Source organism: Phodopus roborovskii, unplaced genomic scaffold (assembly GCF_943737965.1).
Source record: "Phodopus roborovskii unplaced genomic scaffold, PHOROB, whole genome shotgun sequence".
NCBI lineage: Eukaryota > Metazoa > Chordata > Mammalia > Rodentia > Cricetidae > Phodopus > Phodopus roborovskii.
Genome location: NW_026126611.1, coordinates 12,506,702 through 12,524,028, shown reverse-complemented (window position 1 = coordinate 12,524,028; position 17,327 = coordinate 12,506,702). Strand labels below are relative to the sequence as shown.

At 48.1% G+C, this 17,327-nt stretch overlaps 1 protein-coding gene across 2 annotated transcripts; it reads left to right on the top strand.

Moving 5' to 3' along the window:
* Nucleotides 1–3,031: 3,031 nt before the first annotated feature.
* Ginm1 (glycosylated integral membrane protein 1) lies at nt 3,032–16,469 on the top strand. Of its 2 annotated transcripts, none has more exons than XM_051206023.1 (8): nt 3,032–3,173; nt 5,810–5,869; nt 7,211–7,307; nt 9,718–9,869; nt 10,612–10,768; nt 11,839–11,969; nt 13,792–13,955; nt 15,804–16,469. In XM_051206023.1, exons 1-8 carry the CDS (start codon nt 3,060–3,062, stop codon nt 15,913–15,915), a joined length of 987 nt encoding a protein of 328 aa, XP_051061980.1. In that variant the 5' UTR covers nt 3,032–3,059; the 3' UTR covers nt 15,916–16,469. The 2 variants fall into 2 exon arrangements, with proteins under 2 accessions (XP_051061980.1, XP_051061978.1); XM_051206021.1 differs by having other exon boundaries at nt 11,836–11,969.
* Nucleotides 16,470–17,327: the final 858 nt, after the last annotated feature.

The window sequence follows — 17,327 nt, the reverse complement described above, 5'->3', positions numbered from 1 at the left end:
AATCTATAGTCTGTTACTGAAGGAGTTAGAATAGGAACTCAGACAGGGCAGGAACCTGGAAGCAGGAGCTGATGCAGAGGCCATAGAGGGATGCTGCTTCCTGCCTTGCTCCCCATGGCTCCCTCAGCCTGCTTTCTTATAGACCCCAGGACCACCATCCCAGGGATGGCCCTCCCCAATCAATCACTAAGAAAACTTCCTACAGATTTGCCTACAGCCTGATGGGATGGACGGGGTGGATTCTGGCACTCGGAAGCCAAAGAATATTGAGTGTTACCGCTCAGATGGAAAGTTATTCTGGCACTCTGGAGCCAAGGAATACCACAGGTCACAGTAAGCCCTGCTCCAGGGAAAGGCTTCCCCAGTGTATCAGCTCTGCTCTGGCAGGAGACGGTTTTCCCTGGCGAAGCTGTTACAGTTCCATTCCAGTCTCCCGGAGAGGAGTGTAACAACTTTGCTTTGCCAAGGGAAGGTTTCCCTCAAAGTGTTAACAGGCCTGCTCCGCTCTGCTCAGGGGTCTCTGCTCCAGGGAAAGGTCTCACCCAAACCTTATTCAAGAGATTTATTGGAAGGGAAGAATTCAGGAGAATGGCTGCCCTCTGCCAGGGTGGCAGAGGCGGGCAGCCCCAACAGACACAAGCTGAACAGACACAGGGTTAAGGTAGGACTTCTTAGAGGGTGGCATTTTCCCAGGGAGATTTCCAGGGTGGAGACTGGTCAGATTTCAGTCCTTGAGTTCAGACTGGCTAGCTCTCATGCTCAGGGATTGGTTGGTTTTCTGCACAGGTTTAGGGTGGGAGTTGACTTTGGTTTCAGGGCCAAAGTGTGTTTCTTTGACTCTGCTCAGGGCGTGTTTCTTCATTTGGCCCTTTTCCCTTACAGGAAGTTTGGCTAACTATGGAAAACACCGTGGAAAGCATGTTGTGCCAAAAGCCCCATGACTCACTCCATCCCAAAAACTGCAATCAGACACTGAGCAAGTCCCAGATTTCCCTTAAGTGTCAAGCTTGCTTTGCATCACAGAAAGGGACAAATTCAGATTTTGATTGTGAAAATGATGGCAACAACACTGAAATCAGTTGCTTAAGAAGCAGATGTGTCAGAGACTGAAGAGATGGCTCAGTAGTTAAGAGCACTGGCTGCTCTTTCAAAGGTCCCGAGTTCAAGTCCCAGCAACCATATGGTGGTTTGCAGCATCTGTAATGAGATCTGGTGCCCTCTTCTGGCCTGCAGGTGCACATGCAGGCAGAACACTGTACATAATAATTAAGTCTAAAAAAAAAGCAAACTAATAAAAAGCAGATGTATCCACTTTTGGGTTCAAAGGTGTTTTGTGTTGTGTTTGTTTTTGGTGTCCTCTTTCACAGCAAAGATTTTATTTCAGAGAAAGACTAAGTAAATTCCTTCTTATTCTACCTAATAGGCCATATCTACAAATACTTCTCAACCAGTATGCAGTCCTGTATTATGAAAATTCCTTCCCTGGGGGAGCTGTGAACATCCACCCCTTACTGCTAAGGTCCACTGAAGTTCACCCTGAGGAATCCTTGAGTTTATTGGGCTCACACTGGCAGGAGGAAAGCAGCCATGGGGAAAATCACCAAGCATGGCTGAGGGCTTCTTGATAGTCTCATATCTGGAAACCACTCCTACTATTCCCCAGCCTAAATATTCTATCCAGCCCTTCCCCGAGGCTCAGTGCCATTAGGGCAGGCTTGCTTTCCACCAAGCCTAATGACTGGAGTTGGATCCCCATTACCCACATGGTAGAAGCTGAAATTAGCCCCATTATGATGTTCTCTCACCTCAACCGGAATCCCTCCTCCACAATAAATAAAAGTAAAATTTTTAAGTATGGCTTTGGAGAGATGGCTCAGCAGTTAAAACCACTGGCTGCTCTTACAGAGGACCCAGGTTTGATTCTCAGCACCTACATGGTGGTTGAGAAGCCATTTGCATAAAGTTTTAAAATTAACAGATCAAAGGAATAGATCAGGGTGTAGAGATCTGTGCACTGGGCTTCATTTGGGAGCATTTTCTCTCTACCAAAGGTACACTGGAACATTTAAGGGGAGGGCCATATCCTTAACCCCAACCCACGAGTCGTCTGGGGAACTGAATCTTTTCTCCAGCCCTAGTGTAAACTACTAATTAAATCAGATATTTGGGAACATAAAGAAGCCCCAGTACTTTATAAAACTACTTCAGAAATTCTCATCTGTAGCCAAAGGTGGCAACTGCTAAGTTAACATTAATCTCAAAACTCAAGAGGAAGTGTCAGGACTGTCGCAAGTTGGATGCCAGTCTGGTGTACATAGTGAGTTCTAGGCCAGCCAGGGCTGCATAGTGAGAATCTGGAAAAAAAAAATTAATACCCCCCTCCTGATGTCAAATGTTTTATTTTTCATTCATAAGTTTATAGCATACTACCTGTGTTTTCATTTTGTAAATGTATGAACATATTGGTCATACTAGCGGAAAAAGTAACGGGGCTGAGGAGGTGTAATTCCAGCACGGAGCGGGTGGAAGCCGCATGATCAGTAAGCAGTACACGGCCAGCCTGGGCTGCAGGAGATCCTTTTCGAAACAGAAGAGAAAACAGAAACACCTCTCCAGAGGTAATGGAATGGCATCGAGAAGAACTGCGCTTACTTTGTGGGAACGCCAGGCGCCCTGAGGGCTGTCCCAAACTTGCCTCTGCCCCTGGCGTGCCCAGACAGGCGCGCGCCAACCTCAGCGGCTCAGCTAGCCTTCGGGATTCGGGAAGGGGTCCGCCCCGCCCCTCCCGCCGCGGCCCCGCCCTCCCGCCGCGGCCCCGCCCCTCCCGCCGCGGCCCCGCCCCTCCCGCCCGGGCCGCCACGCCCTCACCTCCCACCTCCGCCCCGCCCCTCCCGCCGCGGCCCCGCCCTCCCGCCCGGGCCGCCACGCCCTCACCTCCCACCTCCGCCCCGCCCCTCCCGCCGCGGCCCCGCCCCTCCCGCCGCGGCCCCGCCCCTCCCGCCCGGGCCGCCACGCCCTCACCTCCCACCTCCCGCCGCCCGGCGCCGCGGTTGTTCAAGATGGAGGGCGCCCTGCGGGCGCCGCTGCGCGTCCGGCTGCTGCTGTTGGTGGCGCTGCCAGCCGCGGGGTGGCTGACCAGCCGCGCGCCCGGGCCGCCGTCCCCAGCTCGGCAGGTAGGGCAGGCCGCTGCGCCGTCCCGCGGGCGGGCGGGCGGGCGGGCGGCACGGGGTCCGTCCGCCCGGACAGGAGGGGAGGCTCCCCGGGGCGCGCGGGCGCCCAGCCTCGGGCCGCCGACCTGGAGTCGGGGTCGGCCGCAGGCCCTGCCCTGCCCGGCTCCGCTGTCCAAAGTGCGCCGTGGCCGCTGACCTCGGGCGTCTGCAATGGCTGCTTCCTGGGCCGGAGCCCAGCTCTGGGCCCGGCGAGGTTGGGCTCGCCCCGTTAGCAGCTCTCCTGGCCACCCAGCCGCGTGTGCCTGCCTGCTCGGCTGCGCCTAGGAGCCAGCGCCTTCCCCGGCCCGAGGCGGTTCCCCAGCGGGGCTTTTTGTTGGATGTTAGTGGATTGGTCCTCCCTCCCTGCATCGAGGATCAGGGATGAGCTTGAGCATCACTGGGGAACCGGATCCCATCGCCCTGGGTCACAAACCTTGCAGGTGACCAACTGTGGCTTTGCGCTATTCAGACGCAGCCCATTTTTTTTTTTTAAACTCTTGTTGCCATGACACTTGCCTTTCTTAATCTGTATACTCGGAAGAAGTTTGGAGATTATAAAATTAGGCTTTTCCCCAGAGGGCATGAAATTTATGAGATTGAACACCTTACTATTTTGGTGGCAACGCGCTAAGTACAGAAGTGACTGACATAAATGTCAGTTTTTTAGTTGTAAATATTTACTTGTTCTGTTTGTCTGATGTTGGATCGGGGACGCACGCCACAGAAGTGGAGGTCGGAGGACAATCTTGTGGAGTCGGTTTCTACAACAAGGGCTTTTGTAACCCTTGAGCCATCTCTCCAGTCCTTTCTTTCACTTTCAAAGATTTAGAGTTGTGCGCTAAGTCCTCTGGGTACAGAAACATGCCACCGTGTCAGTTGGGACACATTCTGGGTATTGCAACTAAAACACGTGATGTCATTCAAGAGTATCAAAAAAGATTCATGTATGCATATACACACTCACACGTGTTTGCCTGTGTGTGTGTGTGTGTGTGCACGCGCGCTTGCTAGACGTTGAACCCAGGGCAAACACATCCGTATCTTTCATCTTCATAAACCATGACACTGCTAAGCAGACAATAAGATGTAAGACGGTAAGTGTGGTGTTTGTTAACTCTTGAAAAGCAGAAGCTGTAAAAAGTTTCTCAAAGAAGGCTTTCTCTGGGCTCGTAGAAGACTGATGGCCTCTGTTTAGCAGATCCTCCCGTGATGGGCAGAGGCACCTGCTTCAGGAAACAGAAAGGGTAGCAGGTGCCCAGCTGGCTTCCCCCCTTTCTCTTTATGTTCTGTCCAAAGTGGTCCACGCTCTGGTCCTGCCCACACGTTCAGGATGGATCTTAGACCTCTGGAGATGCCATTACGCACATACCCAGGTCTCCTTGGTGGTTCTAATCCACTCAGCTTAACAGTGAGGAGTAACTTTCACATACCCTGTCTCAAAATGAATTTTCAAAAGGGCTGAGGGTGTGTGTACGCTGTAGTGAGATGGCTCAGCAGGAAAAGGTACCTGATGCCAAGCGCTCCCCCCCACATATAGACCAATTAGCTACATCTCCAGTCCTAATAGAATTAGCTACATCCCCAGTCCTAATAGGAAAGCTTTCCTTGGCAGTACCAGGTCCCTGTGGCCAGCAGTGCTTTTCTACAAAAATGCCATCAGTACGTTCAAGTATTTGGGTAGATGGCTGTTGATGACACCCTGCGCAGCAGCAAAAGCGCCTGTCCCAGACACGTACCCAAGAGGTGCGCCCGAGCAGGGTCAGAGTGGATATCCACGGGCAGCGGGAACAGTAAGTGCCCGCTGATCCTTCCGCATCCTTGTGAACAAGAGACTGTTGCTACACACACGAGTGTCTTTAATGAAGGAAGGGAGTGCCTAAACTCTGTTTCTGTAATGCTCAGAAACAGGTAAAGCTAAGCAGTGCATTGTTTAAAGAGACACAGCCAGTAAAACGGAAAGAAAAGTTGCAGAGATCGGAACGGGGATCTCTTCTGTGGGGTGGGCGTAGTGGGCATGACTAACATTCTCCGCTTAAACTCCAGCTCTCTGGGATCCAGTGCCTTGGGTATGGGAGAGCACCTGCACTCAAATGCGTGCACACGCTTATGTGCACACACAGCCCTAACTTAAAATCATGAAAATAAATTTAAAAATAACGAGTTGGAGAGATGGCTCAGAGCTTAAGATCACTACTGCTCTTCCAGAGGTCCTGAGTTCAATTCCCAACAGCCACATGGTGGCTTACAACCATCTGTAGTGAGATCTGGTGCAGGGAGAACACTGTGTGCATAATAAATTAATAAATAAACCTTTAATAATAATAGTAGTAACAGAAGACATGAAGAAGGAGTTGGTTATTCTCCGGGTAAGTGGTTCGGCAAGTGAAGACACTGCTAACAAGCCTAACGACCGGAGTTTGATCCCCAGAACCCAAAGGTACAGGGAGAGAACGGACTCCCAACAGTTGTCCTCTGACCTCCACACATGCACCATGGCAGCTCGTGTACACATACAATGATAGCAAGTCAGCTGTCTAAAGAGCTGGGTTATTTGCAGTCTGTAAATGTGCACCCACCCAACCTATACGTTTGTTTTACAGGATGGCGTCAGAATCAATGTAACTACCCTGAGAGACAACGGGGAGGTGTCGAAAGAACAGGTCTGTCTCCTCTTGACTATATTTTTAGCGTAACATTTAGCCAGGGATTTTTCCTGATTGTAAATAGTCCATTTTGTGTTATTACGGTGAAATGCCTGAGGCAGGCTACTTTATGAAGAAATAGCCGTGTCAGGCTATAACTGACCTGGTTGCCCACTTTGCTAATGAGGCTGGGAATAGCAGCTCATGCCTGTAATCCTAGCACTTTGGAGGCTGAGGCAGAAGGCTTATCTTAAGTTAAAAGTCAACCCAGACTTCTTAAGTAGTGACACTGTCTTAAGACACCAAAATTGAAGGTCCGAGAAGATGGCCCGGGGGTTAAAAGCACTGGCTGCTCTTGCAGAAGAGCCAGGTTTGAGTCCCAGTACCCACATGCACCTCACAACTGTCCGTAACTGACCTGGACCAGCCGGTCATTCTTTGGTGATAGGGTCGTAAGGGAGATGAGCAGATAAAGAAGATAGGAAAGTTGGGATCAGGAGGTCTTGCATAAAGCTATGTCTTATGCCAGGCAAACTTATTAAGTAGAGTATTGGCTGGGTGGTGGTGGCGCACACCTTTTAACCCAGGACTTGGGAGGCGGAAGCAGGCGGATCTCTGTGAGTTCAAGGCTAGCCTGGTCTACAAAAATGAGTTCTAGGACAGCCGAGGCTGCACAGAGAAACCCAGAGCTCTCCCAAGTCCCTGTCCCGGGACCATTACTGACTCCGCTGAGCAGTTTAGAGGGGCATTGTGCCTTCTCCCACGCATCAGCAGAGCCTTCAACATGTGACTGCCGTTCCAGACCAGCTAGTACCCTCTTTGCCTCTTAGGCACGACACACGTAACGTGCACAGACATACATGCATGGCGAAGCATCCATTACAAATAAAATAAAAATAAATAAAAATCTAAAAAGGAAGCCAAACTAAAGAAGAAGCCTCAAACAAAACCCAAAAGGCTTTTGTTTGTCTTTCACTTAGTTGGAGAGGAGCAAGGGCATATTGCTGGCCTCAGTTTGTCGCTCGCCTCCTGGCAAATGGTACCACAATGAGAGGAGCTCACAGGAGAATCACAGTGCACATTGCCAGATACCAAATAGGAGAGAGACCGGAGTCCCATGGGCCCTGTGAAGACACTGCCCCAGAGATTACACAGCTGCCACTAAGGTTCACATCCTAGAGGTCCCCACCGGACCGTGGCGCTGAGAGACTAAGCCTCCAGCACATGAATCCTTGAGGGGCAAAGCATATCTAAAGTATCACACCTGCCACACATGGTTGGGCAATGTATTTTTGGCATGAAGAGTTTGTTGTCGTTTATGAACTGTTGGAATTAATGTATGTGCTGCTTTGTTTTAAGGTGGTTCTTAACATAACCTATGAGAGTGGACAGGTATATGTAAATGACTTACCTGTAAATAGTGGTGTAACCCGAATAAGCTGTCAGACTTTGATAGGTGAGTACGAATACTTTTCCAACATTGCTCCCTCTGTAATACTGCTAAGTTAGTACTGGATTGCTAACATTCCACCTTAAAGTGACAGGTTGTGTCTGTAATGCTAGAAATGATAGCTTCAACTAAGGCATTTCAGCTGTCGATTGTTGATACTCTGTTTGCTTGTTCCGTCATGAGACTGGCATCTAGTTCCCGGTAGGTTAAAGTGTAAGAGTGGGCACAGATGTGGGCTAGCAGGAAGGAGCTCAAACCCTGCAGACGTTCCCATCCCAATTGCAGAAGATAGACAGATGCTGATTGTGTGCATGGGTCCTACTTAGTTTCGTTTACTGACCTGCCAACAGAACGTGCTTTCCTAAGATGCATTTTGTTTTTATGTGTATGGTGTTGTGTCTGCATGTGTGTCTGCAGCACCTGTGTGCCTGGTGTCCCAGGAGGCCACAAGAGGGTGTTAGACCCTGGAAGTGGAGCAGGGGGCAGTGGGAGCTGCCGTGTGGGCTCTGAGAACTGGTCCAGGCACTGTCTCTTCAGGCCCTGTTTGCTTTTTTAAACTTTAAGGTTGTTTAAAGAGTCAGATACTATTATGTTTTGTGACTTGTGAGAAGCAGTCACTGGGCCCAGCTGGCTCTGAGGTAGGGAGTTAAGCAAGGGTATTCATGCCTGCCAGCAACCATGGTTGCGGGCATCCTTGAAAGCTGACTACTGTGGTGAGGGGGTCACCGTGGGGCTTTTGTTGGTTTGAGTTTATCTGACAGTCAGGGTGTGAGATCCAGGCTAAAGAGTTACTCTCTGATGTATATAAAACTTTCCCACTGTTGACTCTCATGTGCCCTAGGCTGTAGGCTTAGACCTGCTGACCCGGCTGGGTTACCAGTGAGTAAACAGGCAGTTAAAACGTTGGTTTACTAAAGCAGGTGCTATGGGAATCGAACTTGTATTTCCACAGTCCTGGCTACTGGGGCGGCTAAGGTGGGAGTCCTTGGGTTTGAAGCAGTCTGGATGGCATAGTGGAGGCAGATGCTAACCACCCGTTCCAGCTCCAACCATTCTTTAAGGTTCTGGACAGCCCTGGGGTCCAGTCACAGTGCCACAGCAAACATTATAAACCACTTAGTAAAATGGGTTTTTAAGGCATGGATGATAAGTAGGGAGCACGAGGGAGTTATGCACGGTAAAGGCTCAGAGTCCATGACAAAGTATCTCCTGATGGGGGGTTCTCAGAGAACCCAAGGCTGACAGCGCTGGACCAGAGCGGGCATTAGTCAGAGTTACACCGCGGTGGCGTACTCTGGCTGGGGCCTGACGGGGAGACTAGGTTGTGACTGACCACAGTAGTTGTTAAATGGCTAATGAAATGGGTATCAGCTGACCCAGGTCAAAGGGATTGATTGCCCTTTGAAGGCTCACAATGTGTTTGTCACTGGATTGGCTTTTAGAATGTGTGTCTGTTTCCTTGACAAATTAGTCCTTATATTTGGGAGGCAGCCACTAAATGCTCATCTTGTGGCAGACTGATTGGTGTGTGTCACTTTAGAAAATGTTTTAAGGTTTATTGTATGTGTGTGCAGGTGTCCACAGAGGCTAGGAGGGCACTTATGACCCCCTCCCTCTCTTAGAGCCATAGTAAGCCACCCACTGAGGGCTGGGTTCTGAGCTCAGACCCTCGAGTGAGTAATAAACCCCTTATAATGGCCACACCATTCGTGTAGCCTTTTAACACGCTTTCTGTGAGACAGTTTTGTTGTGGGCTCTGGCTGGCCTTGTACTGCTTCAGCTGCCCGAGTGCTAGGATTTTAGGCATGCACCACTATTCCTGGCTGTGTTATTTTAAATGTTGTCGTTAATTCTGAGACTTTCATACATGTGTACAATAAAATATGTTCACATTTCCCCATCACCACGACAGAGGGATGTAGACCCCTCCTGCCCTCTTCCTGCTCCTGTCCCCTCTGTGAAAAGTCACCCACTGGGTGCAAAGCATGGAGAACATTCGAAAACAAAAACAAAAAAGAGGGGAAGTCAAAAGTGAAGCCACACAGCGTGATGCGGGCTCTTCTCTCACTGACTGACCCTGGGGGTGAACCCACGACGGTTCACTCCGTGAGCGAGCGTGGGCTGACCCCCTTGAGGCTTGCTTTCAGTCTGTGCTGTTACTCTTCATTGGCAGCCGGCAGGAAACCGAAGCAGAGGCTCTGCCACTGTAGCCAGCAAGCACTTCCTTCCTGATGAGTGGCAGCTGTCTCTGCTCTTAGAACCCTGACCCTGTTAAGGTCAGGCATGAAGGGTGCCAAGAAAATGCGCTTGCTGCTGTCGCGTTCTGTGTGACTGTCACAGAAACTGTCAGCCACAGTAGCAGCTCTGATGGTAATTTTTGTCCAAAATCTCACTCCTTTCTTCTGTTTTTTAATAGTGAAGAGCGAAAATCTGGAAAATCTGGAGGAGAACGAATATTTTGGGATTGTCACTATAAGGATCTTAGTTCATGAGTGGCCCATGACATCTGGTTCCCGTGCACGGCTAATTGTTATTCAAGAAGAGGCGGTAGAGATTGATGGGCGACAGGTGAGATCATGTGCTGGTTAATCGGGGGTAAATTTGTGCTGTGTGCGCAGGTGTTGAGTGGCTTGGTCTCTGACTCGATGAGGAAGGAGGTTACTCTTCCATTGCTGTGGGGGGACACCTCGTGGTGACAAAGGCAACTTTTAGAAGAAAACACTCAGTTGGGGCTTGCTTACGGTTTCTGAGGGTTAGTCCATCATCATCATCATCACGGTGGGCAGTGGGCACACAGGCATGGTACTAGAGATGTAGCTGAGAGCTATATCCTAATCTGCAGGCAGACGGAGGGAGGGGGGGAGGGAGGGAGAGAAGGGGAGGGAGGGGGGGGAGGCTAGGCCTCAGAGCTCACCCCAGTGGCACTCATCCTCTGACAAGGCCACGCCTCCTAACCCTTCCCAAACAGTTCCACCAACTGGGGACCAAGCATTCAAATGAACGAGCCTGTAGGGGCCGTCCTCGTTGAAGCCACTACAGAACCCTAGAATTGTCTGGATTTAATCCTGCAGCATTTTGGTTATTTTTGCGTTTTACTTTGTAAAAAACCTCACGCTCATACCGTTATATCGTTTAAAACGTGATAAACATCAGCAAACAGGAAGTGAGGGACTCGGCCGTGCGAACGGAGCTGCATCACTGGTGTAAACGCCTGGAGTGGGTGTGGGAAGGAGTCAGGAGCCATTGGCTGAATGAGGAAGCGCTAAGGCGTTATTTAAAGTAAAAGGTACTTATTTTTTTTCTTCCGTAGGCTCAACAAAAGGATGTGATTGAAATTGACATTTTAGTTAAGAACCAGAGAGTACTCAGACATTCAAAATTTTCCCTTCCTTTGGAAGAAAGCATGCTTTATTCTCTTTCCCAAAACAGTGACATTTTATTTACTCTTCCCAACTTTTCTAAAAAAGGTAATTTAAAAGACCATTACTTAAAATACTAATGGGATTGTTTTGCCTTATATGCTTTTTTATTTGTTTTCTCAAGACAGGGTTTCTCTGTGTAGCCCTGGCTGTCCTGGAACTCACTCTGTAGACCAGGCTGGCCTCAAACTTAGAGATCTACCTGTCTCTGCCTTCCAAGTGTTGGCTGCTATTAAAGGTATGAGCCGCTGCCAAGCTTGCCTTATATAATTAAAAAAAAAAAAGATTTTTATTTGTGTGTGTGTGTGTGTGTGTGTGTGTGTGTGTGTGTGTGTGTGTACACTTCTAGAGGCCATGAAAGAGTCAGATCCCTAGAGCTGGAGTCACAAGGTGGATGCTGGGAACTGAACTCCTGAACTCATGTCTTCCTGAAGAGCAGCTGGCACTCCTGACCAGGCCAGCCCTCTAGTCCCCTATATGCTCTTAAGCACTTTTGACAATACGTACAAATGCTGCTATATATCTTTTCTTATTTAATGTATTCAGAAATAGACTTCCTTGAGGCCAAAGCAGAACATTTTCATTATTGTTTTGTTGGTTTTTTTTTTAAAGACTGGGTTTCTCTGTGTAGCTCTGGCTGTCCTGGAATTTAATCTGTAGATCATTACACCTGGTAGAACTTTTACATTTTATTGTCTGTCTGTCCTTCCTTCTTCCCTCCCTTCCTCCCTCCCTTCCTTTCCTTCCTTCCTTCTTTCCTTCCTTCCTTCCTTCCTTCCTTCCTTCCTTCCTTCCTTCCTTCCTTCCTTCCTTTCTGTCTGTTTTCCTTTCAATAGGGTTTTACCCTGTAGCCCAGCCTGGTCTGTAATGTGATAGGTTGACCAGGGTAGCCTGGGTTACGGAGTGTGCCGTGCCCATAGACTGAAAATTTAGACTGTGTGACAAAACCGTAACTTCTGTAGCCCCCTGAGTAAACAAGTAAATAAAACTTTTGTTCTCTCGTGGTGAAGTATGTTAGGAAAGTAATCACAAGTATTCTTGGTGTGCTCTCTTAGAACTTGCAGAGGGTGCCAGCTCGCTGCTGGCATTTGATAACTTTGTTCTTCCCTCTTCAGTAGGAAGCGTTCCTTCATTGCAGACCACCAGCCACTACCTCATCGGGAGTGTAGAAACCACCGTGGAGGGAAATGCGTTACCTGGCAAACTGCCTGAGACTCCTCTCAGAGCCGAGCCCCCATCTTCATACAAGGTAAGTCTAATACTTGGTGTTTTCTTTTTTTCTTTGTTTTTGTTTTCTCTTCCAGACATTGTGAAACAGTCCTGGGTGTTTTTCAGCTCACTCTGTAAAGCAGACTGGCCTGGAACTCACAGAGATCCTCCTGCCTCTGCCTCCCGAGTGCTGGGACTAAAGGCACATGCCACCACCGCCCGACGTTGATATTATCTTTATGTGGTATTACCATAGCAGTTCTGTTTATGTTAAAGAACATAAATGTGTCCTTAAAATGAGGTAGACATCATAAAGATTAAAGTAGTGGATCGTTTTTAGTGATTGTGTGTCTTTCTTTTTTTTTTTTTTTTGCTGTTTTTAGTTTTTGCTTTTTTTTTTTTTTTTCCAGTTTTTAGTTTTTGCCTTTTTTTTTTTTTTTTTTTCAGTTTGTAGCCTAGGCTGACCTCCAGCTCATAATGATCTTCCTGCATCCATCTCCTCAGTGCTGGTACTATAGGCGTAAGTCAGCACCCCTGGCTCTCTCTGGGTTTCTGTTGTTGTCTGACATTTACCCTCCCTGTGTGTGCCTGTGCATGTACGTGCTTATCCGAGGACAACTCTCGGGCGTTGACCTCTCCTTTCGCCGAGTTGGCCTCAGGAACCATACTCAAGTTATGAGGCTTGGCCACAAGTTACTCACTGAGCTACCCTGCCGGACGTTAATTTGACCTTAATGTGGTATTCAAGGTGTTCTTATAGACTGCATTTAATGATAGAGTCCCACAGTTCCTTCTCAAATCTCCATTCAACTCTCACCTTGTACACACGCAGACGGTGTGCACCCTCAAGGTCCTGCACAGTGACTGGGTGTGGATTGAAACTGATCTTCTGTTTCTAGTTCTGCAACCCTGGGTCAGTTCCCAACTTCTAGCCTCTGTCCCGGGTTAACCTGTGCTCAGGCTGTCAGGCACAGCCGAGTATCCCATCACGGTGTGAGGAATCAGAGGGGTATTCCAGTGAAACCACACTGGGATCCACTGAGCACATTTATGTTACATCCATCTACAGATACAGTTCTGAAAGTAGTGTCTGCTCTCAAATGGGTAAGCTCTGTGCAGTGATTCTCACTGAAGGTCAGACTGTTGATTTGGGGTTGCTGGAGTCTGGATTAGTTGGGCAGCTTGCACTGTGATATCTCCAGCCCGTCAGCCTCAGAGGAGACTGTCTTCATTGCCCACATCATCAGTGCCCATATTTGGTTCCCTTCTTGCTCTTAAAACATGAGGCATTTCCGGAGCAGTGCCCCTTGCCCGTTCTAAAAGTTGTGGAGTTTGTTTCTCCCTCTCTTGTCCTCTCTGCCTGCAACTCTGGACAGTTCTCACTAGTCTGTCAGCATTAATATTCCCTTAGTTAGTAGTTAGACAGCGGGATTTTGCACCTGTGACTCGGAAACATAATTTTTAAGATTGTAAAACAATTATAAAATGAAATTTTGTTGCCATGTTATATATGTCCCACAGTCACTCTATCCCATCACTGTGAAAGTAGGGGAAAGCATTCACTTTTGAGCTGTTTACCCCACCCAGGCTTCTTTCTTTCTTAATTTTTATTTCATCTTTTGAGTTAGCTTTGACACACGTAACACCACTATAATCAAAACACAGGTTTTCTGTCACCCAAACCCAAAACATTATGGTGGCACACGCTTCTAATCCCAGCACTTGGGAGGCAGAGGCAGGCGGAGCTCTGTGAGTTCCAGGCCAGCCTGGTCTACAGAGAAAGACCCCCGTCTCAAAAGAAGACAGAAATGTTAAATTTTAGGTGCTGGAGCTGGCCTTTCTGATGAAAACCCTCTCCCCAGGTAATGTGCCAGTGGATGGAGAATCTCAGGAAAGCACTCTGTCGGTTCTGGGGCACTGTGTTCCCCGTGTTCTTCATGTTCCTCAACGTCATGGTAGTTGGAGTTTTGGGTGCAGCAGGAGTCCTAGCCGTGTTAAAGGTGCTTTTCCCAGTTTCTGAGAACAAGTAAGTGCTTCATGTTTTTGAGACATTATTAATCTTAGCTATTCAAAAGTAAGTTATAGTGGTGGCACACACCTTTACTCCCAGCACTCAGGAGGCAAAGACAGGCAGATCACTGTGAGTTCAAGACCAGTCTGGTCTACAAAATGAGTTTCAGGACAGCCAGGGCTACACAGAGAAACACTGTCTTGGGGGGGGGGGAAACAAAGTTATATTCACTTATTTTATATATTTGAAAGTATAAAATTAGGATAGGACAATGGGAGGGGGAAAAAAACCATTTTCCAACTGTAATGGAATTAAAATACATTTATGTATTATTTGAGATTACAATAGTTTGAGAGAGTAAACCATGATCAGAATTGTTGCTTAGTCTCCGTGGAGCAGGAAATGAATGGGAACACGGGGTCAGTGAAACCATCGCCCCTTTTCACCTCCACAGCATCAGTCAGTGTCAGGAGCCCAGCAGGCTCTTGACCGCAGCAACACGAGGCACAGGGGCAAAGGCACCAGATGTCCTCTGCTGCTTGTATGGGGCAGGGTCACATGTAGCCCAGGCTGGCCCCGAACTTAGCCAGGTCGCTGAGGATGGCTTTGGACTCCTGACCCTCCTGCCTCCCAGGTGCTGGGATTACAGATGTGTGCCAGCAAGCCTGAGTGGCCTTGATTTCATTGGGCACGTTGTGGCCACTGGCAAACAGGCCCTTTCATCCCACCCTGCTCTAAGTTACACCCGACTCTCAGCTCTCACGTTACAGCTCATGTTGCTGTATAGCCAGGACAGGGTTAAGCGGCCACAGCATTCTGAGGGCAAGAGGCAGAGAGCCTGTAGAGATGCCCCCACGGCCCACTATTAGATAGCAGCACCGTCCGTTAGCCATTAAGACACTGACTGCACTGCCAAAGTACAGTGCTGGCTCTAGGCACGACGACCCTGTGAATGGCAGGTCCAGTAGGTCTTGTTGAGCAGGAACAGGTTTGGAGCATGAGTTACCTGTTAATCCTAATGGCCTGAGGACTGCTTAGTTTATGGGTGCAGCCATACTTCAGCCTTGAGTACCTACCTGCTCATTTTGTTGCGTGTTTCTAGATGGGTCTCCATACGTAGACCAGGCTGGCTCTGAATTCATGAATGGCTCTAGCTTGTGCCTCATGAGCATTGGGATTCTAGGTGTGGGCTACCATACCTGCCTTACACTTTGCACAGGTGAGGGGCTTCGTCATCCATGGGTCTGGTGTGCTTGATAACTCTCTAAAAGTTTGAAGGTCCCTTTGCTTCTGATTTGCTAAGTAAACTTAATTCAGTCATCAGCCTTTGCCTCATCCCTGTGCTCAACAGCTGGCAGAGAGAGTCATGAGCATCAGCACATGCACCCAACGTGAATGAAACCTGCAGCATATAATAAAATGGCACATGCACCTTGAAAACTGCTGCTGTATGCCAGACTGACTGACTTAGAGCAGCAGAGTCTGAGCACTGCATGGATGGTCAGCTTGCGGATTAAGGCCTCTGTTGCGGCTTCAATGGAAGGATCTTAGAAATGCTAACTTGGGATCTTGGGTTCAATAGTCACACAGATTCTAATGACAAAGAGACATCGACTAGAAAGCTGCCCAGTCTAGGGTAATGAGCCCTGCAGCTGTTCGCTTTCCTTCCTGTAGGATCGGGCAATGATCTCGTTCCCTTCTAGTGCTCAGTGTGTTTGGTTAAAGAGAACTTAGGGCCAAGAGTTTGTACAAGCTTCATAACCCGTGAGAGGGAAGGTGGACGTCATCTTGAAGTGGTGGTGGTGTACATCAGCCTCCTGGAGGTGTGTGACACTGGCAATAATGACTTACCTTGTATTTCAGAGGAATTCTGCACGTGGATAAAATGAATGCCATGCCTGTGGTACCTATCATCTTATACCCAGATGGTTCTGACAAAACAGAAGAAAAACTTAAAGATAAAACGTGTATTTAAAACACCATCTCCAATCATGGACTCTGAATTAGTCTATTGTCTGCAGACTTGCCATTTGAATACTGCTTTATTTAAATCATTAATCAGTTTGTATGTAGAAATTGCAAAATTCCCAAGACTGTCTGAAAATTGACCTTCACTGTGCCAAGTTAGAGTTCACCTCGTCCCACACATGGACTGTCTGTTCAAGAGATGAATTATTAAGGAGAAAGTGGAAAAGATATGACTTCAAAACAACCAGAATGATAAAGGGTAAAACAGCACCACGTGCTAGTAGCTTCCAGGTGTCTTTGCTGCAGAAACTGTCTGTTGATTACTATTGTAAGGGGTTATAAGAAGCACTTTATGAAATTATAATTTAAAAATGGAAGAATTTAACACTTTTTTTTTTTTAACTCAGTACAATGTGCCTTTGTGTCACACACAGGACTTGGCATGAAATCACTCAAGTGTATCATGTCTGTGTTTGTGCCAAAACTGCTTACCTTGACTGCACCAGGGTTTCAAGTAGCAGTGACACACATTCTCACTCTACAATAAACTTTTTTAAAAGAGTTGCTTTATTTTTAATTATGTGCATGGGAGGGGTGCTGGGTGCATGAGTGCACATGCCTGTTGAGGCCCGAAAGAAGACATTGAATCCCTGCAGCTGGAGTCAGTGGCCGTGAGCTGCCTGACGTGGGCACTGAGAACCACACGTGGGTGGTCTGGAAGAGCAGGAAGCATTTTAACCAGCTATCTCTGCAACCCTCCTCTCTGCATTAATAAGATACGAGGGTAGCTGCATGGGTTAAGTTTATCCAAGTGAGAAGCACTCACTACATAGTGGTGTGGTGTAGCTTTCATTCACATGACTGACTGACTGAAGCTCAGCCTTTCAAAGAAGCCGTCATCTTCATGGAATTAAGCCTCAGCCTTCTGTGTGTAAGCATGTTTCATCTTGTCTATAGCGATGCACAGACTGGCCGATTTGAACAATGTTATCTAGCACACTTACTCCATGTGGTTTTTATTCTTTTTCATTAAAAGTTCTGAAAGCCAGGTATGGTAGAGCACATCTGTAAGCCCAAGCAGTGACAAGAAGGGACACCTCGATAGAACTTTCAGTGGGACTGTCTCGGGTTTCTGGTTGTAAAACATGGCCCAAGCTTGATGTTTTGCTTTCTTTTTTATTCTCCCTACCAATAGTAGGACCTTGAACCCATGAATGCCAGGAAAGGACTACACTACTAAGCTACAGCTCCAAGCCCACTGGAGAGGAGGGGATGGAGGGTGACAAGTGGGACAGTGACGTTTAATCTGGTTAGTGCTATTTTTTGTAGGTAGTCCAGGCTGGTCTCAGACTTACCAAGTACTTAAGCATAACCTCAATCTTGCATTCTCCTACATGATGGAATTACAGGCAGGTCACA